This window comes from Impatiens glandulifera, chromosome 6 (assembly GCF_907164915.1).
Source record: "Impatiens glandulifera chromosome 6, dImpGla2.1, whole genome shotgun sequence".
Lineage (NCBI taxonomy): Eukaryota > Viridiplantae > Streptophyta > Magnoliopsida > Ericales > Balsaminaceae > Impatiens > Impatiens glandulifera.
Genome location: NC_061867.1, coordinates 40254130 through 40271157, shown reverse-complemented (window position 1 = coordinate 40271157; position 17028 = coordinate 40254130). Strand labels below are relative to the sequence as shown.

General features: G+C 29.0%; 1 protein-coding gene across 1 annotated transcript; it reads left to right on the top strand.

Moving 5' to 3' along the window:
* Positions 1-1522: 1522 nt before the first annotated feature.
* On the top strand, positions 1523-2617 carry LOC124943595 (glycine-rich protein 5-like). Its single transcript, XM_047484082.1, has 3 exons — positions 1523-1625; positions 1753-1842; positions 2172-2617. The coding sequence occupies exons 1-3, from the start codon at positions 1523-1525 to the stop codon at positions 2615-2617; spliced, it is 639 nt and encodes a 212-aa protein (XP_047340038.1).
* Positions 2618-17028: the final 14411 nt, after the last annotated feature.

Here is a 17028-nt window from a genome sequence, read left to right as displayed (position 1 = left end):
AGGAACATATGGTGTTATATTCTGAAAGTTAAAGAGTTATTCACTTATCAAGAAACCAAGTCTTTCATGCAAAAAAATGGGACAATGGATTAAGTATGTAGATCGCAAACACACTTAACCATTTAACAAAGCGAAAAACTTATCGCATGACGGGAAAAATGGGACAACGGATTAAGTATGTAACCCGCAAACACACTTAACCATTTTACTAGACACAGAACTTACTGTCTGACAGACTCGAACCCAGGAACTTTGGGTTAATATTCATCTATTATTGCCGCTAAATTATAAGAGGGGATAGGTCTTTCATGCAATAATGAAGCTTATTGATGTTTTTTATCACTTTGTGCGTTAAATTCTTGAAGAAGAGGTAGTACTTATCCATAAAATTTGTACTATAAAGAATCATGCAGATATGATGACTAAAGTGGTGATAAAAGATAAATTTAAACATTGTTTAGATTTGGTAATATCTTGCACATTTGAGTCGGCACTAAAGATCGTTTAATTGGAAGGACTAAATAACTATTTTTTAATGATGAATATTTGTATTGGATATTGTGCCAAGATGAAGATTTTTTGAATATTTGGCACAACTAGAATCTTATATTGGAAAATGATGGGAGTGATAGAAGTTTCTTAATCTATAATAGAAATTCACCTCACTTTGTTTTTATGCACTCAATATTTGTATTTTCTTCTTTATTAATTGATAGACTTAGTTTTCTGTGAAATATGTAACATTTGGCTGAACTCCCTCATCAAATTCTTTAGTGTGTATCTTTCTGTTTTTTTTTATTTGTCAGTTTTCATAACATGTGTAATATATATGAAGGTTCATGTTGTTAATCTTAAATAAATATCTATAGAAATTTATAAAATTCTCGACTTTGTAATTTATAAAATTCTCGACTTTCACAATACATATGCATGGCTAAGGAACTTCATTAAATATCATGTTATTCTAATTTTATGTGGTTTCTATTGGTTCTAGTTAGTGTTATTGTGTGATTATTCACAATTTTGTGACCTTTTATTAGCAATCTCGAAGATATTAGGGTTTATGATATTTTATATGCAGCTTTTTTCATCCTTTTAAATTTGTACTTATTAATAAAATAAATAAATAAAATGGTATCCAAAAACATAGTTGATTTTGACTAGTATAAAATTTTACAATGAATTTTTTCTTTTTAAAAAAAATTGTGTTCATGTTATCGGCTTTTAATATGACAATTTTCTGTTTTAAACTTATGACAACAAATGGAATAATATGATTTGTAATAGTTACATGGTTTAGCCACAGTTTGTGTGATATGGATGAACTTTTTGTTTACTGTTTCTAAAATAAAATAAAATTAACAAAACATATAAAATAGTATTGTTCAATTGATCATAGCTAGTAAATAATATATATATATATATATATATATATATATTATAATATTCTCCCTGGTCTATATATATTTGGGGAGGAATACAAATATGTTGCAACCACATAAAACAAGCTAGACAAAGAAAAATGACCAACAACCAGAAGAAGCTTGTTTTCCTTTCATTTGTATTTGCAGTTATTCTCGTGTCTATAACAAGAGCTGAGGAAACATCTAAATATCAAACCAAAGGTACTGTTTTCCTTTAATTATACTGCCTTCAATGGTTCATGAGTTTTCCAGATGTTTAGGGTTCCTAATTAAAGTTGGCCTTATTGAAATGACATACATAAAATGAATTGAATTGAATTGTCTCCAGTGCAAGAACCAAAGGAGAGTAGTGTGGATCAACTTGGTTTCAATGAAGAGTCTGGAGTTGTAGGATCAGATCAAGTCAACATGAATAAAGGTAGGTATTAATGGTTTATTCTTTTTTCTTCCCCTCAAAGGGTGCATACAATTTTCATTTCCATTTGATTTTTTTTTTTTAAATTCAAATATAATCAAACATCATTTTATCAACTTTCTTAAAATAAAATATCGCTTCAATCATTTTTACTAAAACATAAATTTTCAAAATCCCCACTACTCAATAATTGTTAAATAAACAAGAGCTATTTAAATAACTTCAACTGAACAAACTCTCTAAGTGTATAATTTCCTTGGATCATCTTAGTGTTATCAAACTTATAAGAAAAAATGTAACGAGAGATCCCATGTATATGCATTTTCTTTTAGGAGGGGCTTACAAAGAAGATAAGCATATAGTTGATCATCATCATCATCACCACGACGGTTATTTGAAGGGAGACGATTGGGATTGGTATGTACATGATCCCGTCCAAGGTGGTATGTATTGGGGAGGACGGCGCGGTGGTGGCAGTTGGGGCTATAGCGGAGGACGTGGCAGTGGTGGAGGTGGTGGAAGCTGGGAATATGGCGGAGGACGTGGTAGTGGACGCTGGAGATTTGGAGGACGCGGCGGCAGTGGTGAAGGAGGGTGGGGGTATGGCGGGGGTCGAGGCAGTGGTGGTGGTGGTGGTGGTGGAAGCTGGGAATATGGCGGAGGACGTGGTGGTGGACGCTGGAGATTTGGAGGGGGTGTCGGCAATGGTGGAGGGTGGGGGTATGGAGGCGGCGGTAGTGGTGGTTGGGGAGGACCCAACGGCGAAAGGTCTCCTTGAGGATATATTTTATATATAATCTTGTACATTTACTAAAGGATAAAGTGGATGATGTATACATAAATAAGAGGAGTCCATGTAGACTTTGCTTCTATGTTAGTATATGGTTTGCACCTTGTGAATTTTTATTATTATCCATTTACTTGAGATTTTCTATATGGATGAGATCATGATATTATCTATTATCAAAGTATTCATCTTGTTTTTATTATCTACAATAAAATACATACATTTCTATCTCTCCCTCAAAATATCCTCTAATTAATTTAGGTTTGTAATTCAAATCTTAATTTAAATTAGATAATATTATAATATGTACTTTAGTTATACATTTATTTATTTATGTTGGGAAAACTATTCCCCGAAGAATGAAAATCGAAAATATAGCAATCGTAATAGATGTAAAACAGTAACGTAAAAGCAAAGAAGAAACAGAATAACGACACAAAAGTTACCCAAGTTCGGACCAACAATGTCTTACTGTCCTGCTTTCGGATAATCGGTTCAATAGAGTGTCTCTGTATATTCTAGACTTTTAGAATTCATAATTAGGAAAGAATCATTCTCTCTCCATATATTATATGGATTCTTTCCTTCTATTGTACATAATTTATTTTTTGGACTCAAAGCGCTTACAATGGAATCGAACTCGTGACATTTTGGTCTCTTATGCCGACTTTTACCACTATGCTACCTTGGTAGGATAGTTTTAAATTTATTTATATATTAATTTAATAATTTTATGTTTTTAACTTAAATCAACTCTAAATTCAAATTTTTTCAATGTTCTACTAAAAAAAATATTTATCTCATTTTATACAATCCATCTATTTCTTTTATATATATATATTATAAAGGAAAAAAGCTCACTTAGACGTATGTACTTGTACAACTAGCTCATTTAAACGTATGTACTAATAAAAGGTCATTTAAACATATGTACTATTAAAAATTAGCTCATTTAGCCTCTTTTAGTAACCATGGTTAACTTTTATTTTTAAATTTATATATTTATTAATTAAATATTAATATATTTTCTCTCTCTTTCTTTTTTATTAATTAAACTAAGTAATTTATTTTATTCTTAAATTTTTTATTATATTAATAATAATTTTTATTTTATATTTCATCTTTTTTTTATTAGTTTTTATTTCTCATATTTCTTAAATTCTCGTTTTTTTTAAAAAATTTAACAATTTATTTATGAATTTTATGTTTTACTGTAATATTTTTTTTGAATGGTTTTTTCTTATTTAATTTAATATAATAAAAATGAAAAAAGTTTTTTTTTATTTAGTTTAATATAAATAAAAATAAAATTAATAATTTTTATTTAATTTTTATTCACGACTTATATTAGTAGTAAATGAATTGTTTTGTCTAATATTTGATTATTACTCTTTTGGTGTTTGATGAATGAGTTTTTATTATTATCCAATTCTTAATTCTTAATTAATTTATTATTGAAAGAATTTTCATTATTATATTCAATTATTGGGATAAACAAATTTAAAATAATTAATAATTAATGTAAATATAAAAAAATATATATATATATAAAAGAAGAAGAAATATAGAGTTAAAATAATTAATGATGAATGCTCGTGTATATATATATAAAATAAAATTAAAATAATCAATCATAAATACTCATATAGAAATAATAAAAAATTATAAAAAAGAAAAAAAATAGAGGGTCATTAATTAGTAATAAATGAAATAATAAATGAAAAGAGAAGAGAGAGAAAATATATTAATATTTAATTAATAAATATATAAATTTAAAAATAAAAGTTAACCATGGTTACTAAAACAGGCTAAATGAGCCAATTTTTGATAGTACATATGTTTAAATGACCTTTTATTAGTACATACGTCTAAGTGAGCTAGTTATACAAGTACATAGGTCTAAGTGAGCTTTTTTCCTATTATAAAACACTAACATTTTGCCATCTCTTTCTCATTACTAAAATAGTTTAGTCACACTTTTTTGACAACTAAAACAAAAATATTCTTTAATTTTGAACACTTTTAACTAGAAAACCTCCCAAATTCTTATATAGATGATTTGATTATAAATTATATAATTCTTCAATCTCTGACATATGTTATAAATGACGGATAATCATATTCCTCAATTTGTGCTCAGTCGTAATTGTTTTGTATAATCTGCAATGCTCATCACTAAATAAAATTTCGCCTTTACCTCAAAATCCTGATCAACAAATAACACCATTGTCCACCTCATTATTTAAAACCTCATCCTTATGGCAGTCACTTGATATTTACCTCAATTGACCAAATATGATGTCTCCATGAGAACCTTCACCTTGTGAGTCTAAGCATTGATTGTCAGCAAATTTGAAAGTTGTTAGTCTTTATTATCTTTTATACAATTAGGGTTTATTTAATTATTAATGGGTTTGGGCTTGTATATATAAGTAGTTTAGGGTTTCTAGGTTAATTTACTCCTTTAAGATGGTTGTTTGCAAAGGTTGATAGGCAACACTTAAGACTCTTTAAACTTTTCCTCTTCAACATATATATCATTATTCTTCCCGATTTTCCTTATTTTTCTTTCTTCGTCGTTTTTTTTAGAATATCCAATAATCGGAACTAATATTTGGTATTAGAGCATATCTAAAGAACATGTCGCTGACAAGATCAACTAGAGATGCGGTGTCAATAAAGATCAGAAGCGAAGGGAACGTGACGCTCTCCTATCCGTTACTCACAAAGAGTAACTACTCGGTAAAGTAATTGAAGATGCGGATAAACTTACAAGAACAAGATGTGTGGGAAACTGTGATGCTTGACGAGGTTGACAAACGGAAGGATAGAATGCCTCTCACCACCATCTATCAAGCGCTCCCCAAGGACGTCCTTCTCATGGTGGTCGAAAAGGATTCTGTCAAGCTAGCGTGGGAGGCGCTAAATACGATGCATGTTATAGTGGAGAGAGTCAATGAGGCAAAATTGAAAACCTTGAAGATACACTTTGAGGTGATTTATATGAAGAATAGGGAGTCGGTGGATGATTTCGCCATGAAATTGACATCCATTGTGACTAGTATCTGCTCGTTAGGAGAGAAAGTGGAGGAGATCTCCATCGTCAAGAAGTTCTTTCGAGTCATACCACAAACATACATGCAGATCGTTACCACGATCGAGCAATTTGGTGAACTCAAGAATATGATCGTCGAGGAGATTGTCGGTCGTCGAGCAATTTGTGTTACTATGTCTTCTTTTGACAAAAGTCATCGCTTGTGATGCATTCTTATCAGCTAATGTAGTTGGAATTTTTTTATTTAAGTGTCCATTTCTACTTTAGGGCATAATTTGCATGAATAACAACATGGCTTGTCACATTACTTGAAATAATAATTTATAGATTGCTCATTCTGGTGTATTATAATTAATTAGAATAAATATGTGCTTCTGAGTTTGGAAAAATTAATTTTAAATAACAAAATCTAATTTAATCGTTCCTCCTCCATGTGTAGGACATGGAGCAACTTGATTTTGAATCTTTGTCTATATACATTGATCTATACAAGACACATATGATCCATTTCGGGCATTATGGTCTTGACTATAATCTATCCTTAGCTCGCATCAGGATCAATACACATGTGATGGTCCATATACAGAGCATATGGTGTACGGATACTCATTCCTTTGTTATTAGACATCATTATATCGCTCCAACTTTAGAGGATTTCATGCTCTTTTGCAATCTCGTATAGAAAGCAAGCCATTTCTTTCTTTTCTATAGGGCTTCTCATAGATTACTTCAGTTATGATAACCAATTTTCTCGCTGTCTCATTTAGAATGGTGCCTAACATGCATCTATGGGATGTTTTTTTCAAGTGCCATTTCAATGATGAAAATGATACGTTCGTCTAGCGTAAGATGTTGGTCATTCTCTTGTCGCATTTGTTATTGAGCCCTACTAAACTTCATTCGTCATCCTCTCGTATCTTAGAAGTGGTTATATATTTGGAGTAAAAAACCCATGACCTATCTTGCACAATTCTTGTTGAGATGTTGCTTGGTCTAAATCATCTTGTACTAGGAAGTTCTTACATGTCATGAAGGGGTTCTCCATTAGTGCTGCAAATGAGTCAAGCTACTCGTGAGCCACTCACGAGCTGCTTGGTCAAAGCTCGGCTTGAGTTTGACTTTAACCAAGCTCGAACCGAGCTCGAGCCGGCTCGTTTAAAATTCGAGTCGAGCTCGAGCTCATATAATGCTTGCACGATGGCTTGTCGAGCTTTTTCGAGCCTAAGTATATAATATATATTTTATTTATTTATTTAATATTAAAACTCAAATAATATATTTTCTCTCAATCTTTTTTTTCAAAGCCCATATAAAGGCCCACAATCCATAAATAAAGCCCTAATTTCTAACATATCTACGACTCTTAATCTAACCTAATCTTCTTTCATTCTCATCTAGCCTAATCTTCTTCATCTAATCGCCTCTTCTTTCATTCTTCTTTCATTTTCTCTTTTATACCATTTCTTTCGCTCACTCTTCACGTCCTTTCACTCTTAATTTTTTCTTCATTCATTCTACACTATTTCTTTAGCTCTTAATCTCTTATTCTTTAGTCTTCACATATTTTTCACTCTTCATCTATTCATTTTCTTCATTTTTTCGTCTTCACATCGATCTCATTCAGAATAGGCTTACAGGTAATTAAATTTATTTTCACTTTTATGATATATATTGTTTTTGATTTTTATTTAACTTTGATTTTTTTACCTTAAGGAAATCCAATAACAAAGAAAAAATTATTTTATTGGTGAACTCAGTGGTAAGGTAAATCTTGTTCTAAAAAAAAATGTATGCTTATATATCTTTTTTTTTCATGTATTAGGATAAACTTAGACTTCGATTATTCTATACCTAGGTTGGATGAATATATAGAATAACACTGGTTATAAAAAAAGACGAAAATTAAAAAAAAATAGTTTAATAAATTATATATAATAAAAGTATATTATATATAATATTGAAAGAGATAAAAAAGGTTAATATATTATATATAATAAAAATAATATTAAGATATAATAATTAGTTTAGTATAAAAATAAATAAAAATGATTAATATTTTATTTATAATAAAAGTATATTATACTTTATATTGAAAAAAGATAAAAAAAATGTTAATATATTATATATAATAAAAATAAATGTTATGGATATAATAATTAGTATATTATAATATATAATATATATAATATATTATGGATAAAAATAGTTAATATATTATATATAATAAATGTTTATTATATATAATATTGAAAGATATAATATATTTTATATAATAAAAGTATAATATATATCATATTTAAAGTGAAAAAAAAGTTAATATATTTATTATATATAATATAAAGAGAAAATATATATATATTATATATAATATGTTTAGAGAAAAATAATAATTTATAATATTAATAATATATATTATAATATATAAAAAAATAATAAATTGTTGTTATAAGTTAGATTCTTCCTATAATGTTTGAATCTTGTTATACTTGCACCCAAATAATTCTTATATTACCTATTGAATTTTATCACCTATTTAATTAATTTTTCACTTTTTCATAAAGAAAAGACATATTAAGAAATTTTGTTGTTGGTATCTACCTCTTAAAGTAAGTTAAGTTTTAGTTATTTGTTTTAATATTTATTTTTATATTAATTAGTTTTAAGATTAAACATTTCATATTATTGAATACAGGTAGTTGTACGTGTGCTATGATTTAAGAACATGAGTTAAAAAGATTAATATATTGAATGTTCAAACAATTTTTATAGTTTTGTACTTTAATTTTTGCATTTTATGTTTAGAATTTTTATTAGTAATAGTGATTTAATGTTTTGGATTATTATGTTTTAAAATTTTGAATAGTTATGATTGTTTTATATTTTAATTTTGAAATATCATGTTTTAAATTATTAATATGTATGAAAGTTTGATATTTTAATTTAATAAATAAATTTGGTTCGAGCTCGATTTTGAGTTTGAAAATTAAATTTTTGTTCAAGCTTTCAAGTCGAACTGAGCTTGTAGGTAATATAATCGAGTCGAACTCGAGCTCAAATTTATAAGCTCGTTCGAGCTCGAGTTCGAGCTAATAAATACTTAATCGAGTCGAGCTCGAGCTTCAACAAGCTTGAGCTCGGCTCGGCTCATTTGCAGCCCTATTCTCCACTCATCCTTTATTTTTGGATGATGGACAAACTTAGTCTTCTACTTCCGGATTCAGATTTTTTCTACTCCTCTTATGTTCAAAGGCTAGAAGAAAGGCACAGCCACGCGTTGTCAATGTAGTTCATTCGAGATGATCATCTTATTTGATTTGTGATTCCTTCATATTACATCAAATACATGATATATGCAATGAACAGTCGTCCATACATCATTCTTGTAGGACTCGAAAGGTTTATGTTATATTGTATTCGTCAGTTGTGTCAATAGTTCGGCACAAAGTAGAAAATCTCATGGGGAGGACCACTTCCTATGGAGGAAGGCCCTTTATGGCCTATATGATCAAAGAATCCCAATATTTGTGGCGTACTGCTAAAGCATTTCCACTCTCAAATTCTTAGGAGAAGACCGTAGATGAGGATCAAGCTTGCCTTTATCCTAGAGTCGGCCCGACCATCAACCATGTAGGCGTAGCTATGTAGACGTAGTTGAGTCAATGACGGATGCAAATGCATAGGAAAGTGGAGCTCATGAAATAGATCATGGTGTCAACTCATCTGTACAAGAAGATGTAGAAACAAACTCAAAAAACAAGTATGACAACTCTAGTCAAGAGTTTAAGATGAGGAGGATGAGTATGAGGAATATGACATTGTCTAGGATCCTACTTATTTTCTCAATCTCGTGATCTGAAAAAAACTTCTAACAAAGTCCTCGATGTCTAAGCTCATGCTACTTATCGCATATCCCTTTTTTTTAGAACGCTGGGTTCCGCTACTCCTATGGAGTGCGACTAATTCCCGCGGGTTAAGTACATAGCCCGCAAACATACTTAACCAATTAACTAGGCGGAGAACTTGCCGCTTGACTGGCTCGAACCCAGGACCTCATGGAGGTCTGGGGGATATCCACCTCTGGTTGCCACTAGGCTAGAAGAGGGGATCGTATATCCCTTTATTTCATGTTCTAGTGTGAACACATGTAATGAAATTCTCTATGATATGTTAAGTTATTGTTATAACATTAATTTATTTTTTAAAATTAATTTTCAAAAGTAAATTATTTATTTTTAGGAAATATTTTTGCTTAGACATAACAAATGCTTATTAATATAAAATTTGAATTTTCTGAAAAAATGATGAAATTTACTCAAGTTTTCTTCTTTTTTATTTGGGAAAGGTTGTTGTTAAACGCTAATCCTCTTGTTGTTCATGTGGATCATTTCTTTGAGTCAAAACAGTCCTACATGCGATTTGGGCTAGGAGAATATCATACCTTGATAAGGATAAAAATTGATTTTTGATTCCTGTACCACATGTAACGACGATGGGATCCAGTTATCCGTACTTTCACATTGGGAGATTGAATTTATGTACGATGTTTGAAGAATTTGAGGCTTTATTTATGATGGCTCTAGATCACATCTTGTATCTCCCGTTTAGTGTAGGAGACACGTCTCTACAATGTCTTCTACAAGAGCGCTTTGGTTTTCCAAATCATAAAGTCAGATATCTTGTGTTGAATGGTGAAGTCATATTCATCGTTGGCATGAATATTCTAAACATAGTTCAACATTTATCTCTTATGAGACCTCATAGTGGAATGCCATTTTTGTACTTTTAGCCAACTTTCTCTTATTCCCTACTAAGGGAAAAATGCCTTATACTAGAATCTTTGAAGTGGTGGTGCTCATAGAGAATTAGTGCCTGGATATGTCTGTCTACATCTTGTTGTTAGACAAATTGAATATTTTGCCTTTTCCTGCGACAAGAGGCGGACTACTATATGGTACATAAAAGAGGTGACTTGCTCAAGATAGACTTATGCCATTTGTGGAAAATATCCATCATATTCGAGACTTGTTTCTTTGGTACCAAACTTCTAGCATGGTATATATATGATGTATGATCACCCTTGTATCGTCCTCTTCGGGTTTCACCATAACACCTCTTACTATTCTACATGTCTCTTTCGACAATTCAGCAGAACATATGTTCCTTTTAAGGATAGCTCACATTAACAAATGGACCCATAGACTTACCACAAAAGTAATCCCTTATGATGTGGATTCGATGTTTTCAAAGTCGGTTTGACCTCTGAGGACTAGTGATCGAAGATCCATCATTTTGGGGATTTCATATATTTTTCTTTGTTTGTCACATTTCTAATCGGAAAAGTCATCATTTGTGATGCAATTTTCAACATCAATTTATCGCAAAATGATCTAACTCATGGTATCATTAATGATAAAAATAGATTTTGAAAAATAAGCATATGTTATTGTAGGACATTGCATGATTCATAAATTACATGTTTGTTTGATATAATAGGAATAAAATTAAAGTGTGAAAACTTAAAACATATTCTAATATGTATTTTATTTTTTAGGACATTTTATGACTCTACATATTCTCTATATAACTGTTTGATATACAACTCAAGGGTCAACCAATATTCAACTCACTAAAAGACTAGATAGATAAAGATGCAAACCAAAGAAATCTTTACGTCGAAGATGAGGTGCGAGGGATGATAATTAAGATGACTTCTCTAATAATTGAACTCCAAGCTTCTCAGAAAGGTAAACCAAAGCACGAGCCCAGCCTTGAAAACGCTTTCACATTCGCTCCACCTAGTAACTCTAGAAGGGATCAACCCTCCACTATTAGAGGTTGTTCACCCCCATCGTCTCCCTTGCGAAGCTGATTTAGAGCATGAGTACCACTGGTACTATGATTTAGACTACGAGAAAACAAATTTAACATCCATTTAGTGGGAAAAAACAATCCTTGAGTGCGCTAAGAACAATAGTCATATGGTCTATAGGACTCCTTAACCACATATCCTTACGAAAGCCTACAACGAGCTGGTGGAGGAAATGGAATCACTTATTGCCTCGATGAAACTCCAACAGGAGCGAGGCATCAATGTTGGAGTTCCCACAATTTAAGCAATTCGGGGTAAACCTTTCAGAAACATGTGAATCCCGTTCTAATGCCTCGATGTCTCTCGGCTCTCTATTTTTAATTTATCTTTAAATTTTAAAAGTCTTTTTATTTTTGGATTTGTTTTAAAATTTATTTTTGTATATTTTAAATAAATTTGGAATTGACTTTTAAATTATAGAGTCAGCCACCTAATTTTCATAAAATTAGGAAAAATGTTTTGAGATATGAACGCGTGTTAAAGATTCTGTTTTGGTTCGTCGCTTGGTTACACTCGAGAAAGGCTAACGAATGATGGTTTATACTTTAAATTTTTGTCCAACTTTAAAATTTATTGTTTTATATATTTAATTTTTAGAGATAATTTAAATACTAATTATTAAAGATATTAAAATTTAAGAATTTAAATAATACGTATACCTATAAATAGTATTGATATGTAGGGTTGCAAATGAGTCAAGCCGCTCGTGAGCTACTCGCGAGCCGCTCGGTCAAAGCTCGACTTAAGCTTGACTTTAATCGAGTTCGAGCCAAGCTCGAGCCAGATCGTTTAATATTCGAGCCGAACTCGAGCTCATATAATGTTTGCTCGATGGCTTGTCGAGCTTTTTCGAGCCTGATAATATAATATGTTTATTTATTTATTTTTAATATTAAAATTTAAAACAATATTTTTTCTCTTTCTTTCTCTCTTTTCAAAACTCGTCTCAATCCATATTATTATATTATATTATGTAAAGAAAAACCCTAATTTCAATATACATAACTCTTCATTTTTTTTTTCTTCTCTCTCTTCTGTCTCCACAATTTCTTCTTCTTCATCGCCATTTTATCTTCTTCTTCAAGCATTTCATCTTCTTCTTATCTTCTTATTCTTTTTCACCATTTCATCTTCTTTTTCTTTTTTCGTCCTTAATATTTCTTTCACTCATTGATAATAGGTTGATTCCATTTTTCATATTATCTTTCATCTACAATATTTCTCTCATTCATTCACAAGGCTTATAGGTAATTAAAATCTATCTATTTTTAGATCTACTATAGATAACTTTGATTTCCTTATGTATGATGAGAAACTAATGCTTATAGGAGCTTGAGTTTGAAAATTTAATTTTAGTTCAAACTTTTCGAGTCAAGCCGAGCGTGTAGGTTAATAGTCGAGCTCGAGTTCGAGCTCAAATTTATAAACTCGTTCAAGCTCGAGTTCGAGTCGAGCTAATAAATACTAAATCGAGTCGAGCTCAAGCTCAAACTAGTTCGAGCTCGACTCGGCTCATTTGTTGTCCTAGATTTTAGATGATAATTTTAATTTTTAGATTTTAATATTATTTTATTTTAGTATATTTATTTTATATATAAATGTATACATATCCGCGTATAAAGTGTGAGTGTATAAGAGACTTTATCTTCTATTAAATATATTAGTTATCATTTCCTAAGTAGATCATTATTTCCATCCAAGTTGGATCATTATTTCTTAAGTAAATCATTATTTCTATTAAATAGGTAAATTATAATTTACTTTATAAACTTTTTCTTTATTTGCTCTTACCAATGATATCACGTATATAGATATTTATATTATAAGTTATATTATGTTATTATATTATTTTATATATTATATTATATATTTTTTTTCTTTTCTTTTAATCAAACACAACAACAACATCAAAAAAAACAAATTTTTTACCTAAAGCTAACAAGCCCAAGGGTTTTCCAGATATGGGTTTTGGAGGCAGGTCATGGATTGGGCCATTTTTATTTGTGGGTCGAGGTCAAATTCTAATTACAGTTGTAGTCCTCAGAAGGTAGGTAGGGAGGCCAGTCATTCAAGTTGTCTGTGTTTATGAATTTATGACTTTATTGTTTTTTTAGTTTTTTAAAAAATTTGTTCCAAATTAATTTTTTAATTAATTATTTCTTAATAATTAAATCACTTATTTTATTAATTAAAATATTAAAATATTTTTTATTTTAAATTATTATTTTTTATTTTATTCATATATATCAATACCCTTTAAATTATTTTTATCAAAAATAATTATCAATTTCTCAAAATCATCACCAATTATTACTTTTTTTCCTCTCTATGTTTTCTTAAAACCTCAATCCGAACAAGGCCTATAGTTGCTGACGAATAATCTCGATAGATGAAATCGGAAGATTGACATTAAATGAACAAGAAACTAGCTTCCCTTTTTTAGAAACCAACAGCCAACCTAGCTAAAAGATATAAATCTACCATTTTATATATTTAGTAACCAAAAGAAAGATATTCAACTAAAATTTCTTAGCATTGACAGAAGAGACTCCAATCTTACAGCCACTACTTTGTTTTAGTCTCTAATATAAGAAAATTAACTTATATCAACGTAACAAAGACATGTCCATAATTTCAAATTCATCTTTCTACATATTACATAGACTTACTTTTTAGAAAAAAGAAATCAAATATATAAACATATTTTTCTGTTTATCCTCTTCTTCATTCTTCCTCTGTCTTTTTTTCTTTCTCCTTTTTTATTTTTCAAAAATAATCTAGAATTATTTTTAATTTATTTTTATTTATTTAAATTAGGTAGTGTAAAATTTAGGTTTAAATGTTCCTCTTTGACATAGTTTAAAAATCGAACCAAGTTTTTTTAAAAATAGTAAAAGATATAGATCAAATCTAACAAGTCTCACGGAAGACTTGTGTATTATGATTTTTAAAGATTTACCTCTCTTAATAGGATATGGGATAACATTTCCCTCTATCGGGGTAATTTGTAAGTTATGATATTTACTAATTAACGATTGTTATGTCAATCAAATTTTTATAGTTTTGGTGTGTCGATATATTTAATAATTGACGATTATTATGTCAATCATATCTTGATAATTTTGTGTGTGAAGATATTTCATAATTGACTATTGTTATGTTAATCAAATATTGAAAGTTTTTGTTTATAAAGATATTTACTAATCGACGATTATTATGTCAATTAAATATTGATAGTTTAGAGAATATTTTGCAACTTTTGACTTTGAATAGAACATTATTGACTTGGGGGTATATTTGATAGAATTTATACACTTGAATTTTTCTTTTTTATATTTGAGATAAACATTAAATGGTGATTTCAATATTTCAATATCGATGAGTTGTTTTAGCTTCTGGGGTGTATCTGGTAGAATCTATATATTTATGCTTTTGTCGTAGTAATCAGAACTATGGTCCGAGTGATCAACAAATAATGATTTCAATACCTCAACAAACACATAAACCTCTTTTTTTATTACTTCGGCTATATCCAATAGAATTAGTACACCCATTTTCTTGTCGTAGCAATAATGACTAGAGTTTTAGTAAGTAATAGGTGGTGATTTCAATATTTTAACCAACAAAAGTATTTGGCTCTTTTGTATTTTTTCCTTCAAACTTTGAGCTTTAAAACACTATTGTTTTTGGAAAAGATGAAATTATCTTTCTCAATTTATGGTTTTCAGTTCGGCGTTAATAGTTTTTTCACAAAATTTCCTTCGAGAATTAACTCTTTATATATATTTGCTAAACACAAAAATTAATGCAATTTTATGTAATTTAATCGAATTTTAGTGGAACGATCGAGTTTCTTTTGAGACAGTCACTTTGAATAATGATCTTGACTTTACATTTACTCAGTGGCGGACCTACAAGGGGGGCCTTGGGGCCCGGGCCTCCCCCAACCAGGTTAAAAGTTTTATCATATTTTATATATATATTTACCAAATAAGGTTTTGCCCTGATGGTTTTAGAGCTGAAATCTATAATAGTGGTCAGGTGATCAAACCCTGCCTCTAACATTTATTTTATAATAACTTCACACTTCTTTTTATAAAATTTTTATTTTATACAAACACTATTTTCTAATATTTATAATAAACTAACACTTTCTTTTATAAAAATTAATAAAAAAAACTAATTCATAATTACATTATTCTAATTTCAAATATAATTTTATTAAAGTAATTATTATTAATATTTTATTTTATAAAAAAAAAAATATTTTCTAAGATACAATATTTATAATAATACATAAATTTTAGTTAATATATAAATAAAATTTATTTATATAAGTTAAAATATAAAGAATTATATATAAAATAATAAAAATTATATAATATTATTATTTATTTTAAAACTAGATTTATATTATAATTTATTTATATATATATATATTATTAATTTTAATAAAATTAATAATACAAAATACTTATAAATATAAGGGTAAAATAACCATTTATATAAATATAAGGATAAAATATTATTTTATATTTCTTAATTTTAAATTAGTTTTAAATTATTTCAACAAATAAATGTATTTGTTAGATTTTATTTAGGTGTCTAGGGTTGACACATATTTATTTTTAATTATTTATTTTATGTATGATATAGAATAATGGGGATGTTCTATAAACGAATTTTATAAACGAATTTGTACTTCTACATCACACGACCAGCATGAGTCTTTTCAATCAATTAATGAGCCTACTAATGAGTCTAATGTTACTGATCAAATATACATGGTTAGAATATAGCATATCAAAACATGCATCATTTTGTTTTGGTGTTATCTTTTCAAGCCTTTAAATAGAGAAAATGTAGATGATACATTTATAGGAGATGGGTACAAAAATTGGAAAATGGCATTAGAAAGATTCAATCATCATATGAGAACTTCAAATAGTTGTCATAATGAAACTAGAGTTCAATTTGAATCATTTTAAGATCAAAGTCATAACGTGAGAAACGTTTTATGTACACATGGTCGTGATATAGAAATAAATTATCGCACCCGTTTAACGACAATGTTTGATGTAACACGCTTTCTGTTGAGGCAAGGATTACATTTTCGAGAACATATGAGTCAAGTAGTTCATCAAATAAAGTTAATTTTCTTGAATTGATTGATTGGTATAGTCAACGTAATGAAGATATTTTGTCTTCTTTTGTACCGACTCATGGACAAGAATAATTTAGTAATTGTGCTTGTTAGTATTTTTATGTAATTATCGAGTAAAATTTTAATTAAAAAATGTATTTATTTGATAGCCAAAAAAATGCTACGTTACTATGTATTTGGCCCCCCCGAAAAAATATTTCTAGGTCCGCCACTGCATTTACTTATTTTCTAAAATTCTTATTTTATGTTGGTAAAGTGAAAATTAAATCGTTTTATTTATTTCTTAATTCTTTTTTACAAAATATTAAAAATTT

Bases quoted from the DNA above. Each gene is read 5' to 3' on its own strand.
- LOC124943595 (XM_047484082.1), top strand. From the start codon at position 1,523: ATGACCAACAACCAGAAGAAGCTTGTTTTCCTTTCATTTGTATTTGCA. The intron at 1,626-1,752 runs GTACTGTTTTCC...AATTGTCTCCAG, and splicing joins ATCTAAATATCAAACCAAAG to TGCAAGAACCAAAGGAGAGT. The intron at 1,843-2,171 runs GTAGGTATTAAT...ATTTTCTTTTAG, and splicing joins TCAAGTCAACATGAATAAAG to GAGGGGCTTACAAAGAAGAT.